This window comes from Engystomops pustulosus, chromosome 3 (assembly GCF_040894005.1).
Source record: "Engystomops pustulosus chromosome 3, aEngPut4.maternal, whole genome shotgun sequence".
Taxonomy (NCBI): Eukaryota; Metazoa; Chordata; class Amphibia; order Anura; family Leptodactylidae; genus Engystomops; species Engystomops pustulosus.
In genome coordinates this window covers 226292141-226312050 of record NC_092413.1, presented here as the reverse complement: position 1 = coordinate 226312050, position 19910 = coordinate 226292141, and the positions used below count along the sequence as shown (strand labels likewise).

The 19910-nt window shown below is 48.9% G+C and overlaps 1 protein-coding gene across 1 annotated transcript in view; it reads left to right on the top strand.

The window, feature by feature from the left end:
• LOC140122991 (vomeronasal type-2 receptor 26-like) overlaps nucleotides 1-18179 on the top strand; it is a 58129-nt gene extending 39950 nt beyond the window's left edge. The window contains exons 4-8 of the mRNA XM_072144241.1: nucleotides 587-878; nucleotides 3927-4727; nucleotides 7485-7703; nucleotides 16203-16326; nucleotides 17263-18179. Of these exons, the coding sequence (XP_072000342.1) occupies nucleotides 587-878; nucleotides 3927-4727; nucleotides 7485-7703; nucleotides 16203-16326; nucleotides 17263-18179 (2353 nt within the window). The remainder of the gene's footprint in view (nucleotides 1-586; nucleotides 879-3926; nucleotides 4728-7484; nucleotides 7704-16202; nucleotides 16327-17262) is intronic.
• The last annotated feature ends 1731 nt before the right edge of the window (nucleotides 18180-19910 follow it).

The window sequence follows — 19910 nt, the reverse complement described above, 5'->3', positions numbered from 1 at the left end:
CACCCCGCTACCTCACCTCGTCACCCCGCTGCCTTACCTTGTCACCCCGCTGCCTCAGCACGTCACCCCGCTGGCATGTCACCCCGCTGCCTCAGCACGTCACCCTGCTGCCTCACCTTGTCACCCCGCTACCTCACCTTGTCACCCCGCTGCCTCACCTTGTTACCCCGCTGCCTCAGCACGACACCCTGCTGCCTCACCTTGTCACCCCGCTACCTCACCTTGTCACCCCGCTGCCTCACCTTGTTACCCCGCTACCTCACCTCGTCACCCCGCTGCCTTACCTTGTCACCCCGCTGCCTCAGCACGTCACCCCGCTGGCATGTCACCCCGCTGCCTCAGCACGTCACCCTGCTGCCTCACCTTGTCACCCCGCTACCTCACCTTGTCACCCCGCTGCCTCACCTTGTCACCCCGCTGCCTCAGCACGTCACCCCGCTGGCATGTCACCCCGCCGCCTCAGCACGTCACCCTGCTGCCTCAGCACATCATCCCGCTGCTTCAGCACGTCACCCCGCTGCCTCAGCACATCATCCCACTGCCTCAGCACGTTACCCTTCTGATTTTTATTTCCTTGTTTCCACAGGATAACCCTCAGTTACATCCGGCACATGTTGACCTTCATGTTCGTCATAGAAGAGATAAATAACAGGACGGATCTGTTACCTAATCTCACCCTTGGATATCATATCTACGACACGTGTGACAGAGAATATAAGACTCTGCAGGGGGTGATAAACTTATTATCCAACACAGAGGAACCCATCCCAAATTACAGCTGCCATAACCGGAGTACAGTGGTCGGATTCGTAGGTCACTTGGAGGCATCATCTTCCCTGACATCAGCTTCACTAACTGGGGTCTACCACCTTCCTCAGGTCAGGACATCAATTTTGTCATTTGGTCCTTCCACCTGTGGAGTGTAACCTCTTATGGGCAGGGTCCTCTTCTCTGTACAGTGTCAGTTTTTATGGGTAGGATTCTCTCCAGTGTTGAGTAAAAGCATGGCAGGGTTGTCTTCTATTGAATGTAAGCTCCTATGGGCAGGGTTGTCTTTTATTGAGTGTAAGCTCCTTGTCACAATCACGGGGGATAAACAATGGACTCCCTGGACTACCGTGGGAGATAACAACCTTAGCCGCACCTGGGAGCAGAGTCTAAGTGATCTCCTGGTCTTCGCCAGAGCCCGCCGCAAAGCGGGATGGTGTTGCTGCGGCGGGAGTCACCAGGTTGCTCCGTGGGTGCGACTAGGCCCGCGGTGGCAGCCAAGGTAGGGGCACGGGGACCACAGATGGCAGGCAGGACCACGGATGGCAGGCAGGACTACGGATGGCAGCTGGATTACCGGAGCGCCACAGGATACCAGGACCGCCACTGGATAACAGGACCGCCACCGGATAACAGGACCGCCACCGGATAACAGGAACACAGGAACAGCACGAAACACCACAGAACACGGAAATCACAGAATCCATAGAGGCGTCTGGAAACACTCGGGAACACGGAGGGCTTTCTCTTCAGTAACAGGACATGAAGATCCGGCAGTTGATGCTGGGAGTAGCCAGGCTATATAGCGGAGCCAGGTATGCCAGCACCAATAAGGAGGATGCTGGCCCTTTAGATTCTTAGAGAGTAGGCGCGCGCGCCCTAGCAGCGGGAGCGCGTGGCCTACACAGGAGACAGACTTGCAGCCTGGGCGGGACCGCGATGGAGCCAACAGGAGCCGGGACAGGTAAGTACTGACCCGAGGGGAACGGGGCAGCGGCAGCAGAGCACGGGTGCCCCCGCGATCCGAGACATGGATCGCGGAGACACCCGTGACAGTACCCCCCCCCCTTAGGGCCCCTCTTCTCTTCTTCTTCATCCCCCTGTTCTTCCTTCTTCACCTCCTCCAATTCTTCTTGATGATAAGACACCTTAGGGGGAGAGCAGGCACCGTGAAGACTTGGGAAGCCGCAGGCTGGGTTGGCTCTAGGCACACCGATGAGGCCTCAGGGGAGGCCGCTGGAGCAGCTCTGGGAAGCTGCGGAGGCTTGGGAGCCGCTAGAGCAGCTCTGGGAAGCTGCGGAGGCTTGGGCGGCGCTGGAGCAGCTCTGGGAAGCTGCGGAGGCTTGGGCGGCGCTGGAGCAGCTCTGGGAAGCTGCGGAGGCTTGAGCGCCACTGGAGCAGCTCTGGGAAGCTGCGGAAGCTTGGGCGCGGCTGGAGCAGCTCTGGGAGCCAGTGGAGACACTGGGGACACCGGGACCAAGCTGGACAGACGAGATAGCTGAACTTGGTATGGGAGACCATGTCCAGGTCACCACTATCCAATAGGTGGGTAGCCCAGGCCAGGGCCTCTCCAGAGAGCAGACAGCAGATGAACGCCACCATAGAGCGTGCAGTGGGGTACTGGGAGGATAACAGTTCAAGGTGCTGCGAGCACTGGGAAATAAATCTCCGGCACAATTTGGGGTCGCCATCAAATTTGTCCGGCAAAAAATTTTCGAACTCTACTGCCAAAAAACATTGCGGGGTGACTGAAGCAACTGGAGGAGTCGTGGGAGCCTGCTGCTGGGAGGCAATCATCCGAAGAGTGGCAGCAAGTTTGTCTAAGAGTACCTTTTGGACAGCAATCTCTTGGGACTGCCGGGCAATGATACTAGGGAGGTCACCCAGTAGCAGGTACGGATCCCCGACACAGTTCATGGCTTTTGCAGGATACAAGACCTTGGCGGAGTCCATGGCCGGATACAAGACCTTGGCGGAGTCCATGGCCAGATCTTATCTTGGGGGATAAACAGTGGACTCCCTTTACTACCGCGGGAGATAACAACCTTAGCCGCACCGGGGAGCAGAGTCTAAGTGATCTCCTGGTCTCGAGCCCGCCGCAAAGCGGGATGGTGTTGCTGCAGCGGGAGTCACCAGGTCGCTCTGCGGGTGCGACTAGGCCCGCGGTGGCAGCCAAGGCAGGGACACAGGGACCACGGATGGCAGGCAGGACCACGGATGGCAGGCAGGACCACGGATGGCAGGCAGGACCACAGATGGCAGGCAGGACCTCAGATGGCTGGCAGGACCTCGGATGGCTGGCAGGACCTCGGATGGCTGCTGGATTACCGGAGCGCCACAGGATACCGTGACCGCCCCGGATAACAGGACCGCCACCGGATAACAGGATTACCACAGGATAACAGGACCGCCACAGGATAACAGGACCGTCACAGGATAACAGGAACAACACGAAACACCACGGAACAAGGGAACACCACGGAACATGGGAACACCACGGAACACGGAAATCACAGAATCCACAGAGGCGTCTGGAAACGCTCGGGAACACGGAGGGCTTTCTCTTCAGTAATAGGACATGAAGATCCGGCAGGGGATGCTGGGAGTAGCCAGGCTATATAGCAGAGCCATGTATGCCAACACCAATAAGGAGGACGCTGGCCCTTTAAATTCTTAGAGAGTAGGCGCTCGCGCCCTAGCAGCGGGAGCGCGCGGTCTACACAGGAGACAGACTTGCAGCCTGGACGGGACCGCGATGGAGCCAACAGGAGCCGGGACAGGTAAGTGCTGACCCGAGGGGAACGGGGCAGCGGCAGCAGAGCATGGGTGCACCCGTGATTCACAACATGGATCGCGGGGACACCCGTAACGAAACCGTACCGGGGGCGGAACGGCAGACCGGGACACGGGCGCCCCCGCGATCTGTGACACTCCTATGGGTAGGGTTGTCTTTGCTGTAGTGTTACAACTGTTATGGGCAGGGACATCTTTTACTGGCAGGAACCTTTGTTCTGTAAATATAAGCACTTATAACCAGAGACCTTAATGGCAATAAAAATGATTTAGTCTATTTATTTTTTTGGTTTTAACGTATTATTGTTCTTGTCTAGAAAGATGTCACTTGAATCTCCTCATGGTTTCCATATGTTTAATTACAGATCAGTTATGGAGCGATGGAATCAATATTCAGCAATAAATTGATGTTCCCCTCCTTCTATCGCACTGTCCCCGTTGAGACTGCCCAATTCCAAGCTTTGGTTCTTTTATTGAAGCATTTTGGCTGGAGCTGGGTGGGAATCGTAGCCTCAGATAATGAGAGCAGCCAACGAGCCAGCATTGATCTGCAACGTTTGCTGGTCCAGAATGGGATCTGCATTGAGTTTGCTGTCTCTATAGTAGAAGATTATGGAAATTTGAATGTTCGTAATCGAAATGCCTTGAGAATTCTCGCCCGATCCACCTGCAATGTCGTTATACTTTATAATGATTCATCAAATAAAATTATGATGCTGGATATCGGTAGAGTTCATGGACTGAGGAAACTTTTCATATTGTTTGCTAAATTTACCATAAACACAGATATTGATTACTTACCTATTCTAAACGGGTCTCTGCTGCTTCACTTGCACAGTGGGAACATCCCTCACCTAAAAGATTATCTGCTGAATATCCACCCTCTAAAATATCCAGAAAACTTCTTTTTACGTGAATTTTGGAAACTTGCCTTCTCGTGTCTACCAGAAGATCTTCTGAATGTCTCCAAGTTCGGTGCATATCCCTGTACAGAGGCAGAGGATCTCCGTACTCTCCATCCAGATGAGTATAACGTGGAGGATTTCCGCTTCACGTTTGGCATATATGCTGCAGTTCAGGTCCTGGCCCAGGCCGTACATGATATCATCTCACACAGACCACAGATATTTACTGGAGGAAGAGCACAAAACGTGAAGCCTTGGCAGGTAAGAGGAGCAGGTAAAACTCTGATCTGCATCATCTCCAATATAATAGAAGAGCTCAGTCTCACCATTTCCTCAAACCTCCACCAGTTGTGAGAGTGAAGGTCCAGTGCTTTCTTACCGAACTTGCATTCAATGGGGCACATTTACTTACCCGGTCCTGACACGATCCCCAAAAGTGCATTGTCCGTCCGGGATGAACTCCTGCATGTGTCGCTTCCCCGCTCAGGTCCCTGGAGTTCACCTTCTTCTTCCTGGTGCATGTAAGTGCATTGTCCATGTATAATGCGCTGTGCAGGGAGTCACTAAGATCGTGCGCCCGATATCCTGCATGTGTCGCTTCCCCGCTCAGGTCCCTGGAGTTCACCTTCTTCTTCCTGGTGCATGTAAGTGCATTGTCCGTGTATAATGCGCTATGCAGGGAGTCGCTAAGATCGTGCGCCCAATATCCTGCATGTGTCGCTTCCCCGCTCAGGTCCCTGGGGTTCACCTTCTTCTTCCTGGTGCATGTAAGTGCATTGTCCGTGTATAATCCGCTGTGCGGGGAGTCACTAAGATCCTGCCCCCGATATCCTGCATGTGTCACTTCCCCGCTCAGGTCCCCGGAGTTCACCTTCTTCTTCCTGGTGCATGTAAGTGCATTGTCCATGTATAATGCGCTGTGCGGTGAGTCACTAAGATCGTGCGCCCGATATCCTGCATGTGTCACTTCCCCGCTCAGGTCCCCAGAGTTCACCTTCTTCTTCCTGGTGCATGTAAGTGAATTGTCCGTGTATAATGCGCTGTGCGGGGAGTCACTAAGATCGTGCGCCCGATATCCTGCATGTGTCGCTTCCCCGCTCAGGTCCCCGGAGTTCCCCTTCTTCTTCCCGGTGCATGTAAGTGCATTGTCCGTGTATAATGCGCTGTGCGGGGAGTCACTAAGATCCTGCGCCTGATATCCTGCATGTGTCACTTCCCTGCTCAGGTCCCCGGAGTTCACCTTCTTCTTCCTGGTGCATGTAAGTGCATTGTCCGTGTATAATGCGCTGTGCGGGGAGTCGCTAAGATCCTGCGGGGCCGATATCCTGCATGTGTCACTTCCCCGCTCAGGTCCCTGGAGTTCACCTTCTTCTTCCTGGTGCATGTAAGTGCATTGTCCGTGTATAATGCGCTGTGCGAGGAGTCACTAAGATCCTGCGCCCGATATCCTGCATGTGTCGCTTCCCCGCTCAGGTCCCCGGAGTTCACCTTCTTCTTCCTGGTGCATGTAAGTGCATTGTCCGTGTATAATGCGCTGTGCGAGGAGTCACTAAGATCCTGCGCCCGATATCCTGCATGTGTCGCTTCCCCGCTCAGGTCCCCGGAGTTCACCTTCTTCTTCCTGGTGCATGTAAGTGCATTGTCCGTGTATAATGTGCTGTGCGGGGAGTCACTAAGATCCTGCACCCGATATCCTGCATGTGTCACTTCCCCGCTCAGGTCCCCGGAGTTCACCTACTTCTTCCTGGTGCATGTAAGTGCATTGTCCGTGTATAATGCGCTGTGCGAGGAGTCACTAAGATCGTGCGCCCGATATCCTGCATGTGTCGCTTCCCCGCTCAGGTCCCCGGAGTTCACCTTCTTCTTCCTGGTGCATGTAAGTGCATTGTCCGTGTATAATGCGCTGTGCGGGGAGTCACTAAGATCCTGCGCCCGATATCCTGCATGTGTCGCTTCCCCGCTCAGGTCCCCGGAGTTCACCTTCTTCTTCCTGGTGTATGTAAGTGCATTGTCTTGCAACACAATTTGAAAGTTAAATCCCACGCTCAGTCCAAATCAGTTGGATCGTCCGACGACCTGCCCCCCAACGACGTGATTCATGGGGAAAAAAAGTTTTGGGTGTTTAACCCATTGAGGAAGTTTTGGCCATCACAAAGTGTTTCCTGAGTCCTAAAAGCTGTGCATTTTTTATGTTGCTGGTTGGGGGATTTTTTTGTGAAAAAGCTTTTTGGTGGTGTCCATTCGAGGCGCCTGTGATTGAAATCTATGCATTCTTTCTAGAGAGGATGAAAATAGCGCACTCATTTTTGCATTTGATCAAAATCGCTATAAGGCTACATTCACACGATGTATGCCCGCCGTACCGTACCATTTCCTATCTTTTCCCGGGCTACGGAACGGGTGCTGCACCGTGCCACTCCCATACAGGGCCGTGAGTCCATGGAAGTGTATAGGGGATGTATATCAGCCGTGTATACGTCGGCCATATATACGTCCCCCATACACGTGTGTGAATGTAGCCTAACAGTGTTTGCACAATGGGGCAGATTTACTTACCCGGTCCATTCGCGATCCAGCAGCACGTTCTCTGCAGAGGATTTGGGTTCTGCCGGGACTCACTAATGTAGTTCCTCCGACGTCCAACAGGTGTCACTGCTGCGCTGAATTCCGTCGGAGTGCACTGAAGTTCACCGTCCTACGCTGGGTGCAGGTAAGCGCTTGTCAAGCGTCACTTTTTTAAAAAAATGCGGCGGTTTTTCCGAATCCGTTGGGTTTTCATACTGCCACACCCCCCGATTTCCGTCGTGTGCATGCCAGCGCTGATTCACCACAATCCGATTGCGTGCGCCAAAATCCCGGGACAATTCAAGGAAAATCGGCGCAAACCGGAAATTTTCAGATAACCCGTCGGAAAAACGCGATTCGGGCCCTTAGTAAATGACCCCCATAGTATTTTAGGAATTTTATGAAAACTTGCCAAAGAAATATGAAGCAGTTTACTTGTCTATCGCTTTCCAGATTAACAATTACCTGAGAAGAGTGAGATTTACTACCCCGGGCGGAGAAGAAATACAATTGGATGAAAATTCAGCCATGTTTGACATATTGAATGTAGTCGTTATGCAGGACGGAAGCCTAGAGACCAGGAAAGTCGGGTCTTATTACCAACGTCATTCATCTGATCATCAGTTTGAGATTAACGCGAGCGCCATCCGATGGATTCCAGCATTTACAAAGGTATCACGAGCATTCCCATATGAAGGGGTTACAGGTCTCACATACAGAAGACATATCCTTCATCTGGACCTTGCACCGACCACTGGGGAACACAATCTATGAAATAGTTGTAGTGAGAAGCAGTAGGCTCATTCCACGGTATGGTATAGTGGCGGCCCGGGGGTACTGCAGCTCTGCTGGCCACCACTATGTAGTAGGTCAGTCTGCTGCGTCAGGTTCTGTCTTCTGTATAGTTTCTGAAACTTAGAAAAGCTAATGGGCGCAGGGTCCATGTGTTGGCTTCCCATCAATCACTTACTAATTCATTATCCTAAGGATATTAATAAGACAAAGGCTCAAAAGACCAGAAAACCACTAGAAAATTGCTGATGGACCTTTTCTCTGCACGTCTTGGCAGCACCGGGCCGGGACCAGGCACTTTGGTGCAGTAGGAAGACAAGCAAAATTAAACCCCTGTGAAATGGTAGCAAAAACGAGGCAGTATCAGGGATGATCCCGAGGGGAAATGAAATGGCAGCTTCCGCCCAGCACATTCCTAGGTAGCCCAGCACATGCCCCCAGTATATGGGTAGCCAAAGCACCTGCCCCAGAATATATATATGCAGCAAATGCCCCCAGTATATATGTAACACAGCACATTCCCCCAGTATATATGTATGCAGCACATGCCCCCAGTATATAGGTAACACAGCACATTCCCCCAGTATATATGTATGCAGCACATTCCCCCAGTATATATGTATGCAGCACATTCCCCCAGTATATATGAAGTGCAGCACATTCCCCCAGTATATATGTATGCAGCACATGCCCCCAGTATATATGTATGCAGCACATGCGCCCAGTATATATGTATGCAGCACATGCGCCCAGCATATATGAAGTGCAGCACATTCCCCCAGTATATATGTATGCAGCACATGCCCCCAGTATATATGTATGCAGCACATGCCCCCAGTATAAATGTATGCAGCACATGCCCACAGTATAAATGAAGTGCAGCACATGCCCCCAGTATATATGTATGCAGCACATGCCCCCAGTATATATGTATGCAGCACATTCCCCCATTATATATGTAGCCCAGCACATGTCCCCATTGTACATCTATGCAGCACATGCCCCCATTATAGATGTATGCAGCACATGCCCCCAGTATATATGTATCCCAGAACAAGCACCCAGAATATATGTAGCCCAGAGCAAGCACCCAGCATATATGTATGCAGCACATACCCCAATATATATGTAGTACAGCACAAGCCCCCAGTATAAATGTATGCAGAACATGCCCCCAGTATATATGTAGTGCAGCACATGCCCCCAGTATATAGGTAACACAGAACATTCCCCCAGTATATATGTATGCAGCACATGCCCCTAGTATATGGGTAGTCAAAGCACCTGCCCCAGAATATATGTATGCAGCAAATGCCCCCAGTATATAGGTAACACAGCACATTCCCCCAGTATATATGTAGCCCAGAACAAGCACCCAGTATATATGTATGCAGCACATGCCCCCAATATATATGTAGTACAGCACAAGCCCCCAGTATACACTCATCGGCCACTTTATTAGGTACACCTGTCCAACTGCTCGTTAACACTTAATTTCTAATCAGCCAATCACATGACGGCAACTCAGTGCATTTAGGCATGTAGACATGGTCAAGACAATCTCCTGCAGTTCAAACCGAGCATCAGTATGGGGAAGAAAGGTGATTTGTGGCCTGTGAACGTGGCCTGGTTGTTGGTGCCAGAAGGGCTGGTCTGAGTATTTCAGAAACTGCTGATCTACTGGGATTTTCACGCACAACCATCTCTAGGGTTTACAGAGAATGGTCCGAAAAAGAAAAAACATCCAGTGAGCGGCAGTTCTGTGGGCGGAAATGCCTTGTTGATGACAGAGGTCAGAGGAGAATGGGCAGACTGGTTCGAGCTGATAGAAAAGCAACAGTGACTCAAATCGCCACCCGTTACAACCAAGGTAGGCAGAAGAGCATCTCTGAACGCACAGTACGTCCAACTTTGAGGCAGATGGGCTACAGCAGCAGAAGACCACACCGGGTGCCACTCCTTTCAGCTAAGAACAGGAAACTGAGGCTACAATTTGCACAAGCTCATCGAAATTGGACAGTAGAAGATTGGAAAAACGTTGCCTGGTCTGATGAGTCTCGATTTCTGCTGCGACATTCGGATGGTAGGGTCAGAATTTGGCGTCAACAACATGAAAACATGGATCCATCCTGCCTTGTATCAGCGGGTCAGGCTGGTGGTGGTGGTGTCATGGATCCATCCTGCCTTGTATCAACGGTTCAGGCTGGTGGTGGTGGTGTCATGGATCCATCCTGCCTTGTATCAGCGGCTCAGGCTGGTGGTGGTGGTGTCATGGATCCATCCTGCCTTGTATCAGCGGCTCAGGCTGGTGGTGGTGGTGTCATGGATCCATCCTGCCTTGTATCAGCGGCTCAGGCTGGTGGTGGTGGTGTCATGGATCCATCCTGCCTTGTATCAGCGGCTCAGGCTGGTGGTGCTGGTGTCATGGATCCATCCTGCCTTGTATCAGCGGGTCAGGCTGGTGGTGGTGGTGTCATGGAACCATCCTGCCTTGTATCAGCGGCTCAGGCTGGTGGTGGTGGTGTCATGGTGTGGGGAATATTTTCTTGGCACTCTTTGGGCCCCTTGGTACAACGCCACAGCCTACCTGAGTATTGTTGCTGCCCATGTCCATCCCTTTATGAGCACAATGTACCCTGTAACATCTGATGGCTACTTTCAGCAGGATAATGCGCCATGTCATAAAGCTGGAATCATCTCAGACTGGTTTCTTGAACATGACAATGAGGTCACTGGACACAAATGGCCTCCACAGTCACCAGATCTCAATCCAATAGAGCATCTTTGGGATGTGGTGGAACGGGAGATTCGCATCATGGATGTGCAGCCGACAAATCTGCGGCAACTGTGTGATGCCATCATGTCACTATGGAGCAAAATCTCTGAGGAGCTTCCAGCACCTTGTTGTATCTATGCCACGAAGAATTGAGGCAGTTCTGAAGGCAAAACGGGGTCCAACCCGTTACTAGCATGGTGTACCTAATAAAGTGGCCGGTGAGTGTATATGAAGTGCAGCACATGCCCCCAGTATATATGTATGCAGTACATGCCCCCAGTATATAGGTAACACAGCACATGCCCCCAGTATATATGAAGTGCAGCACATGTCCCCAGTATATATGTAGGCCAGAACAAGCACCCAGTATATATGTATGCAGCACATGCCCCCAATATATATGTAGTGCAGCACATGCCCCCAGTATATATGTAGCCCAGAACAAGCACCCAGAATATATGTAGCCCAGAGCAAGCACCCAGCATATATGTATGCAGCACATGCCCCCAATATATATGTGGTACAGCACAAGCCCCCAGTATAAATGTATGCAGCACATGCCCCCAGTATATATGAAGTGCAGCACATGCCCCAAGTATATATGTATGCAGCACATGCCCCCAGTATATATGAAGTGCAGCACATGCCCCCAGTATATATGTATGCAGCACATGCCCCCAGTATGGGTAGTCAAAGCACCTGCCCCAGAATATATGTATGCAGCAAATGCCCCCAGTATATAGGTAACACAGCACATTCCCCCAGTATATATGCAGCCCAGAACAAGCACCCAGTATATATGTATGCAGCACATGCCCCCGGTATATAGGTAATACAGCACATTCCCCCAGTATATATGTTGCCCAGAACAAGCACCCAGTATATATGAAGTGCAGCACATGCCCCCAGTATAAATGTATGCAGCACATGCCCCCAGTATATATGTAGTGCAGCACATGCCCCCAGTATATAGGTAACACAGAACATTCCCCCAGTATATATGAAGTGCAGCACATGCCCCCAGTATATATGAAGTGCAGCACATGTCCCCAGTATATATGTAGGCCAGAACAAGCACCCAGTATATATGTATGCAGCACATGCCCCCAATATATATGTAGTGCAGCACATGCCCCCAGTATATATGTATGCAGTACATGCCCCCAGTATATAGGTAACACAGCACATGCCCCCAGTATATATGAAGTGCAGCACATGCCCCCAGTATATATGTAGGCCAGAACAAGCACCCAGTATATATGTATGCAGCACATGCCCCCAATATATATGTAGTGCAGCACATGCCCCCAGTATATATGTAGCCCAACACATGTCCCCATTATATATGTATTCAGCACATGTCCTCAGTATATAGGTAATACAACACATTCCCCCAGTATTTGTGTAGCCCAGCACATGGCCCCAGTATATATGTAGCCCAGAACAAGCATCCAGTATATATGTATGCAGCACATGCCCCCAGTATATATGTATGCAGCACATGCCCCCAGTATATATGTATGCAGCACATGCCCCCAGTATATATGAAGTGCAGCACATGCCCCCAGTATATATGAAGTGCAGCACATGCCCCCAGTATATATGTAGCCCAGCACATTCAGCCATTATATATGTAGCCCAGCACATGTCCCCATTATATATGCATGCAGCACATGCCCCCAGTATATATGTATCCCAGCACATGCCCCCAGTATATATGTATGCAGCACATGACCCCATTATATATGTAGCCCAGCACATGCCCCCAGTATATATGTATCCCAGCACATGCCCCCAGTATATATGTATGCAGCACATGCCCCCAGTATATAGGTAACACAGCACATGCCCCCAGTATATATGAAGTGCAGCACATGCCCCCAGTATATATGTAGCCCAGCACATGCCCCCAGTATATATGAAGTGCAGCACATGACCCCATTATATATGTAGCCCAGCACATGCCCCCAGTATATAGGTAACACAGCACATGCACATTATATATGTATCCCAGCACATGTCCACAGTATATATGTATGCAGCCCATGCCCCCATTTTATATGAAGCCCAGGACATGCCCCAGTGTATATGTCACAATACTCTAATTGCCCATTCTTCTCATAAGGACATAGATAGGAGAGCTTTGAGAGCTTGTAGTAACGCTCCTTTTACAAGTGGTGTGTGTAATAGGCGTTATAACTAATTCATTTGTTCACCCTCTATACACTTACTCTAGCAAGTAATCCTAAGAAACTAACTCTAAGCTACTGATTCAAGCCACTTACCCTAAGCCACCAGCCCAAAGCTAATAACTTTGCAAGAGTAAGTACAAGAGCCAAATTTGTTACCGCTATTATCCTGGCACTGATAAAGTTACTTGGGAACCAGGCAGAAAGGATGGTTATGTGACCCTGGCAGCAGGACTCTCTGTGATCTACATATCTGGCTTCTGCGTGTCCTCCCTCGCTAATATAAGTGGTTGGGGGAGTGGCACTTCCCTCTGACCTCTGACATGGGAATCGTTCTCAGTACAGGAGAACATATGTAGTAATGGCTACACGGCCCCTCTTATCTGACGGAAGCAAGCAGAAGCAAGGTCTTTACGTGAGAAACTCTTCCATGATAAGTACAATATTGGTGACCCTTTCAGCCATATCACAAAATATAACGTATCCCTTTCGTGTAGAAGTCTATAAGAGTGGCCATGCACCATGTTGTCAGGATCTGAGGCAGTGGATCCTCTGTACCACCGTGAGTGATGGCGTAAGCCGACACCTGGGAGTCTAAGTAGCACTTGGTTTTCACCAGAGCCCGCTGCAAAGCAGGATGCACTTGCTTCGGAAAGGTACCCCCAGGTCACTCCACAGGCACGACTTGCCCGCGATGGTATCCAAGGCGTGGTACAAAGTCGTGAGGCAGAATTGTGGTAGGGGACAGGCAGGAGGTCGAAATAGGCAGCACAGGATTAATGTCAGGAACAAAGCAGGAGGTCAGGACAGGCAGCACGGAGTCAAAGTCAAGAACAGGCACAAGGCAACAAAACAAGCTTTCCCTGAGGCATGTAGCACAAAGATCCGGCAGGGACTGCTAGTAGAGGCTGGATTTGATCCATGTCCAGGAATGGCACTAATCAGTGGTGCGCTGGCCCTTTAAATCTTTGATTCCTGGTGCGCGCCCTTTGATCTTGTTTTCCTGGGTCTTGGAGTGGCCAGATGTTTGAAGTAGTTTCCACCAAATGCATGTCCTCTCCTAGACATATTCAAAAATTAACTCTATAACATCTTAATCCCTAAGGCTTTACCAAACAAACAAAGCACTAGATGGCTGCAGAGTACCACAATTATACCATTTTATTATAAAAACAAAGATACAATATCACAAAATTTGATTTTAAATACCAAAATGTATATGATTATCAATAATCATTAGAGGCCTTGGAGAGAGAGGGTTTGCTGCTGCAGTGGAGCGTGGTAAGCCGTGTACTCCGCACCAACACTTCAGCCTCACTTTAGATTACCACTGCTTTTCAATCAGCTATATTCCTCCTCCAACTAGATCACAAATATTTAATAACCTGACGAAGGGAGCGGTCCGCCCCCGAAACGCGTTGTTCATTAATTGACACTTTGTGAATGAAATGATTTTGTGATCAAACATTGGTTGAGCCTGAAATCGGCAGCGCACTGAGGAATCTCCACTTCTTTCCCTTTAATCCACTGCCATTTGCAACACGGTCCTTCCAGGAGGAACCGGTAGGAGCACTGCAGCGCTACATCATCTCTTGACACACTCTGAGTAGTTATACACTGAGCATAACTACTCCAGGTGAGAGGATAACTAACCTGACCTTAGTCACCAGAACGGGTGTTTGCCCTATGAGCGCCTTTGTGTCCTTTTATTTTTCGTTTTAGTCTAATAATCATTAGAGGCAATGGAGGGAGGTACAATGAGAAGAAAATTAAAAAGAAAGCATTTTTGGTAAAATATGCAGGCGAGCACCAGGTATCCATCTCTATTAATTAAGACAGCTGAGTATTGCACTATATGAGGTCAAAATGTAAATGACTGCTAAAATGCACACTGCTTGTAAATGAAAAGATAGTTCAGATTGTCCTATTGTATTATCACTTTCAATAAAGCCTGTTCACTAGGGTAAATGAGCGTTTTTTTACCTAGTTTTTCACGGAATGTCCTCAGAACAGGAGAAGTGTGCTGACCTCTAGAGAAGACCTGATGCCCGGGATCACCTCGACGTGTGTTTCGCTACAGGCTTCGTCAGGAGGAGTGTTTGAAGAAGTGACTGATGTGTCTGTTCCCAGATTGACTTGAGGTCCTGCAGCAATTCTTCCACCGAGGGAACATCTGAAGAAATGGACAGATGGAGCGGTGGATGGGGAATTTGTCCATAGACAATAAAGAAAGGGGCAGCGCCCACAGACTCCAAGTCCACACTCTGCCCACAGTAACAGAGTAGACCAGTCGTCCTGACGGCAGACACAAAATGACGAAGGTAACAGCCCAGAGTTTGGTTGAATCTCTCTGATATGCGGAGGAGAAGTCCAGCTTGACGCCAAAATCTCGAAACAACGGTCCGAGACAATGTGCAGAAAATATACTGGCCAGACGAGGAGCAGGCGGCAGAACTGGGAGCGGAAGAAATGGGACATCTTAAAGAACCGGTCAGTTACCACCCAGATGATGGAATTCCCAGAGGAAGATGGTAGATCCGTAATAAAGTCACAGGAGTCCACGGGCAGCTGTGTAACGACAACTGCAGTAGGAGACCAGCAGGTTTTAGGCGAGATGGCTTGTTACGAGGACAGAAGGTACAGGAACCCACTAAATCCCACATATCTTTGACCAGGTCTGGCCACCAATAGTAACAAGAAATGAGGGCTACTGAGTGCTGCACCCCAGGATGCCCAGCCACTCGAGAGTTATGTCCCCAAGTCAATATCTTTTTCCATAGAGCAAGTCAGAAGAGAACACCAAGATATCGTCCAGGTAAACTACGATACAGGTGTAGAGCAAGTCCCTGAAGATATTGTTGACAAATTCCTGAAACACTGCATCACGGATGCTGATGAGCTGCTGTAAAACAGCGGTGGCTGTCGGAGCTGCTGACCTTGTACGGCAATCCGCCGGGCCATGATGATGGTAAGATCACCGAGTTCAGGTAGCGGAACCTTGGCGGAATCCACTGTCAGGATCAGTGGTAGTGGATTCTCTGTCCCACCACAAGCGATGGCATAAGCCGACACCTGGGAGCGTTTTCACCAGAGCCCGCTGCAAAGCGGGATGGACTTGCTGCTGCGTGGTACCACCAGGTCACTCCGCAGTTGTGACTTTGCCTGTGCGGTACACTGGCCCTTTAAATCTTCGAGCGCGGCACGCGCGCCCAAGAACATGGGGACGCACTCACCGGGCTGCCAAACGCAGACTAGGAACGAGGATAGGTGAGACAGAGTGGAGAAGGGCCGGGGACTGGAGAAGGACACAGGTGCGCCCGCGACCTGGGATACATGTCGTATTTTGTTACTGCGGTCAATAAGACTTTTGGATCAAACCCCAAGTAACTTCATGAATTTGATCTGTTTCTTAAGACTCCACGCTCAGTGTGCTCCGCGTCCTGCCGACCAGGATACCAAAGACTCCATCAGCGAGGAAGACAGAAGTGCTGCCACATCTGCTTTCCATGTCCAAAGGGCGACATTACTAATTCCACGGGTAAGTCTGGGAGTCGTCAATCAAATTTCTGATTTAACGAAGAGATAATCTGGCACAACTGAAGTATCTATAATAAGGCCATACATGGTATGAATAGTAAAAAGAATTATGGAAGGAATTTTTGAGTTTTAAAGTCCTTTTCAGATTACAGTTTAATGGTTGTTGCAGAAGTGGACAACATATTCCGAAGCAATGGCTGATTTTGGAGTATAAAACAGAAAGATATGTAGTCATATCGCATGCATATTATGTCAAATATGGACACGTTGAGCATATGTATGTGAGAGACATCATTTGTTGGTATCTCTCCCCTGTGGCTTCCAGAGAGTCTCAAGTATTTGACTCCCATCAATGATATACTAGTAGTACACATGGAGATATGTAGTACTGGACTGAATATTATAATATTATAAATGTTACTGTTTCAAGGCCAACTTCTAATGCATCTTCTGCAGACCATTGAAACCCATTATTATGTTTGAGAGCCTAGGTCCTCAGAAAGATCTCCTGGTGCTCTGATGGACCATTGCTTACCATGCAATATAACCTCATAAAGTGATTGATTAGACCATTTTATAGTTAAGTTGATCTATTGCCATTTTAAACAACTTAACTATATTTCCAGGCCTTCTGAAAACTCCTTAGTTTACAAGATTGAGGGGTAAAAAACACACTCACACTTTGCCTCTCCCCATTTGCCATTGTTATTTTACTTGTCATGGAAGGTTGCATTGGCTCACGCACATCCAGGATTCACAGACGTATCAAAGTGTGATATTTACTTTTGAGGAACATAATAGGATTACAAGCAAAGAAGTTCTTGCATTATACACACAATCAAATCAACTAAATTGCTTGGCACCCCTATAACGATAGATCTGTGCTAGAGGAACTTAGGTCACCCGAGTCTTCTAATAACAGAAATGTTTCTTGTAGATATGGAAAAGTGTGTGAAGTGTCCAATCGAGCAATGGTCCAATGAAAGAAGAGACTCCTGTATCTGGAGAATACCGGAGTACCTGTCTTATGGAGAAGCACTGGGGACATCCCTGCTCATCATTTCCATGCTTTTCTGCTTCTTTACAGTCATAATAACAGGAATATTTATCAAGTACAAGAACACGACCATCGTGAAAGCCAATAACCAGAACCTCAGCTTCATACTTCTCCTCTCTCTCGTCTTGTCCTTCCTCTGTCCTTTGTTGTTCATTGGGCACCCAACCAGGTTGTCCTGCCTCCTCCGACAGGTGGCTTTCGGGAACATCTTTACGGTTTCTATATCCTCAGTCTTAGCTAAAACCATAACTGTGATCTTGGCTTTCAATGTTATAAGGCCAGGCAATGCGGGGATGAAGTGGTGGAGCAATCATTCCTCTATATTTGTGCTTCTTAGTTGCTCTTTTCTTGAAATAATGATCTGTGTCTTCTGGTTGTACTTTTTTCCACCATTTCAAGACTATGACACCAGCAAAGAGGATGAAACAGTCACATTATTATGTAATGAGGGATCTGCCATTGCTTTCTACTTGGCCATTGGCTACATTGGATTCCTGGCGGTGTTGAGCTTTATTGTAGCATTTTTTGCCAGGAAACTTCCAGACACTTTCAACGAGGCTCAGTACATCACCTTCAGCATGCTGGTCTTCTGCAGTGTGTGGATCTCCTTCATCCCGGCCTATCTCAGCACCAAGGGGAAGTACATGGTGGTTGTGGAGGTCTTTGCTATTTTGGCTTCCGGTTCTGGACTTCTCGGATGTATTTTTTTCCCCAAATGTTATAATATTCTACTGAGACCAGAACTAAACACAAAGTCCAATTTAATCAGAATAAGATTTAAGTCTAACAAGATATGATGTTGTCTGATAAATGTAATTGAAACTTACAAATTAGATTTGAGAATTTAACCGGAGCTTAACGTGGAGCTTCCAATTTAGGTCTAGGAGCAGCCTACAATCAGTAGTAGAAAGACAAGTTAAGGCAGAATTTGACATTTAACATCATCATTAATGGCATTAATCCTCTACATACAACATCGAGGATAAGTATCTCGGTAGTTAGAGCCTCTCAATTATCTGAATAGTGGACTACAAATCCCTGAATATATATGTATATGACAATTAAACTTCAAAATCTGGCTCTAAAAATGATTCCAGTAAGTTCATTGACGTGTGAGAGTACAGAATCCATTTAGGGTATGACTTCTCCATCTTGTACAACATAGAGAAATCTCAGCACACGTATATTTAAGCTTTAAGGGGTAACTTTATGGTCAATAACACAGACATTTGTCCACTTAATTAGAGGCTGTAAAGTTCTTGTGGAAATATTGCACATGTCTTCAAGTACTGGAAATAGAACTTTCTTTGTTTGGTGGTGGCATAACCCCCATCCCCACAGCCTGAATAAAATCTTCATCATCTAGAGAGACCAGAGAGTGTGTTTCGTGTATTGGTTCTTTGACTTGCTGGGCACACACACACAATTTGCAGCCAAAATCAAACCTGCGATAGAGCTCATTGTACTTGTAAAACACATGGTACCCGACCAGGAACTGGGCCTGGCTGGAAGCCTACTGGAAACCTTGCGGGCCATTATCTCAGGATGGATAGACCATGAAGCTGCATAAACAAAAGATGGCAAGTTTATACTTACATTTTGCTCTTCTTGGGTTGGGTCATTCTACATCTGGTAATTTTGACACAGTTTCCAAATTTGTTGTGGTGACTGTCAGGTTTGGACCGGCGTCCTGAGGCCTTTCTAGTCGGTAAAAACCCTCTGATTCAATAGATATCAAATCAAAGGCAAATGGTAGGAGTTTCTCACAGTAATCTTTTTCATTTCATTGAAATCCAAACACGGACGTGGTCTCCTGTCCTTTTTCTTTACTAAGGAGATTTTGAGATGGAGGGGGCCAAGTGGTTGATTTGAGAGGGGCCTACAAACTTCTGCGGATTAGGGCAGAAGATTAATAGAAAACTGCATTCAATATCACTGAGGAGCATTTTGAGAATATTGTCATGCCGCACCCAGGATCCTTGGTACAGATCGCAGGTGCACCTGTGCTTGCTGCCGCTGTCCTTGCTCCCCCAGGTACATACTCACCTCTCCTGGCTCCGGATTCCGCGACGGTCCATCCTGGTCCCATGCCGGCTTCCTCTGTAGGCCGCGCTCTCCCGATGCTAGGGCGTGCGCACCTGACTCTCCAGGAATTTAAAGGGCCAGCGTCCTCCTGTGGTGTTCCCTTGTTCCTGTGGTATTCCCGTGTGGCGGTCCTGTAATCCTGTGGCGGTCCTGTAATCCTGTGGTGGTCCTGTTATCCTGTGGCGGTCCTGTTATCCTGTGGCGGTCCGGTATCCCAGTGGTCTTCCTGAGGTACTGCCAGCCGTCCTTCCGAGGTCCTGCCAGCCGTTCTTCAGTAGTCCTGCCTTCCCGTGGTCCTGCCTTCCCACGGTCCTGCCTTCCCATGGTCCTGCCTTCCCATGGTCCTGCCTACCCTGTATCCCTACCTTGGCTGCCACCGTAGGCCTAGTCGCACCCGTGGAGCGACCTGGTGCCTCCCCTCCGTAGCAAGACCATCCCGCTTT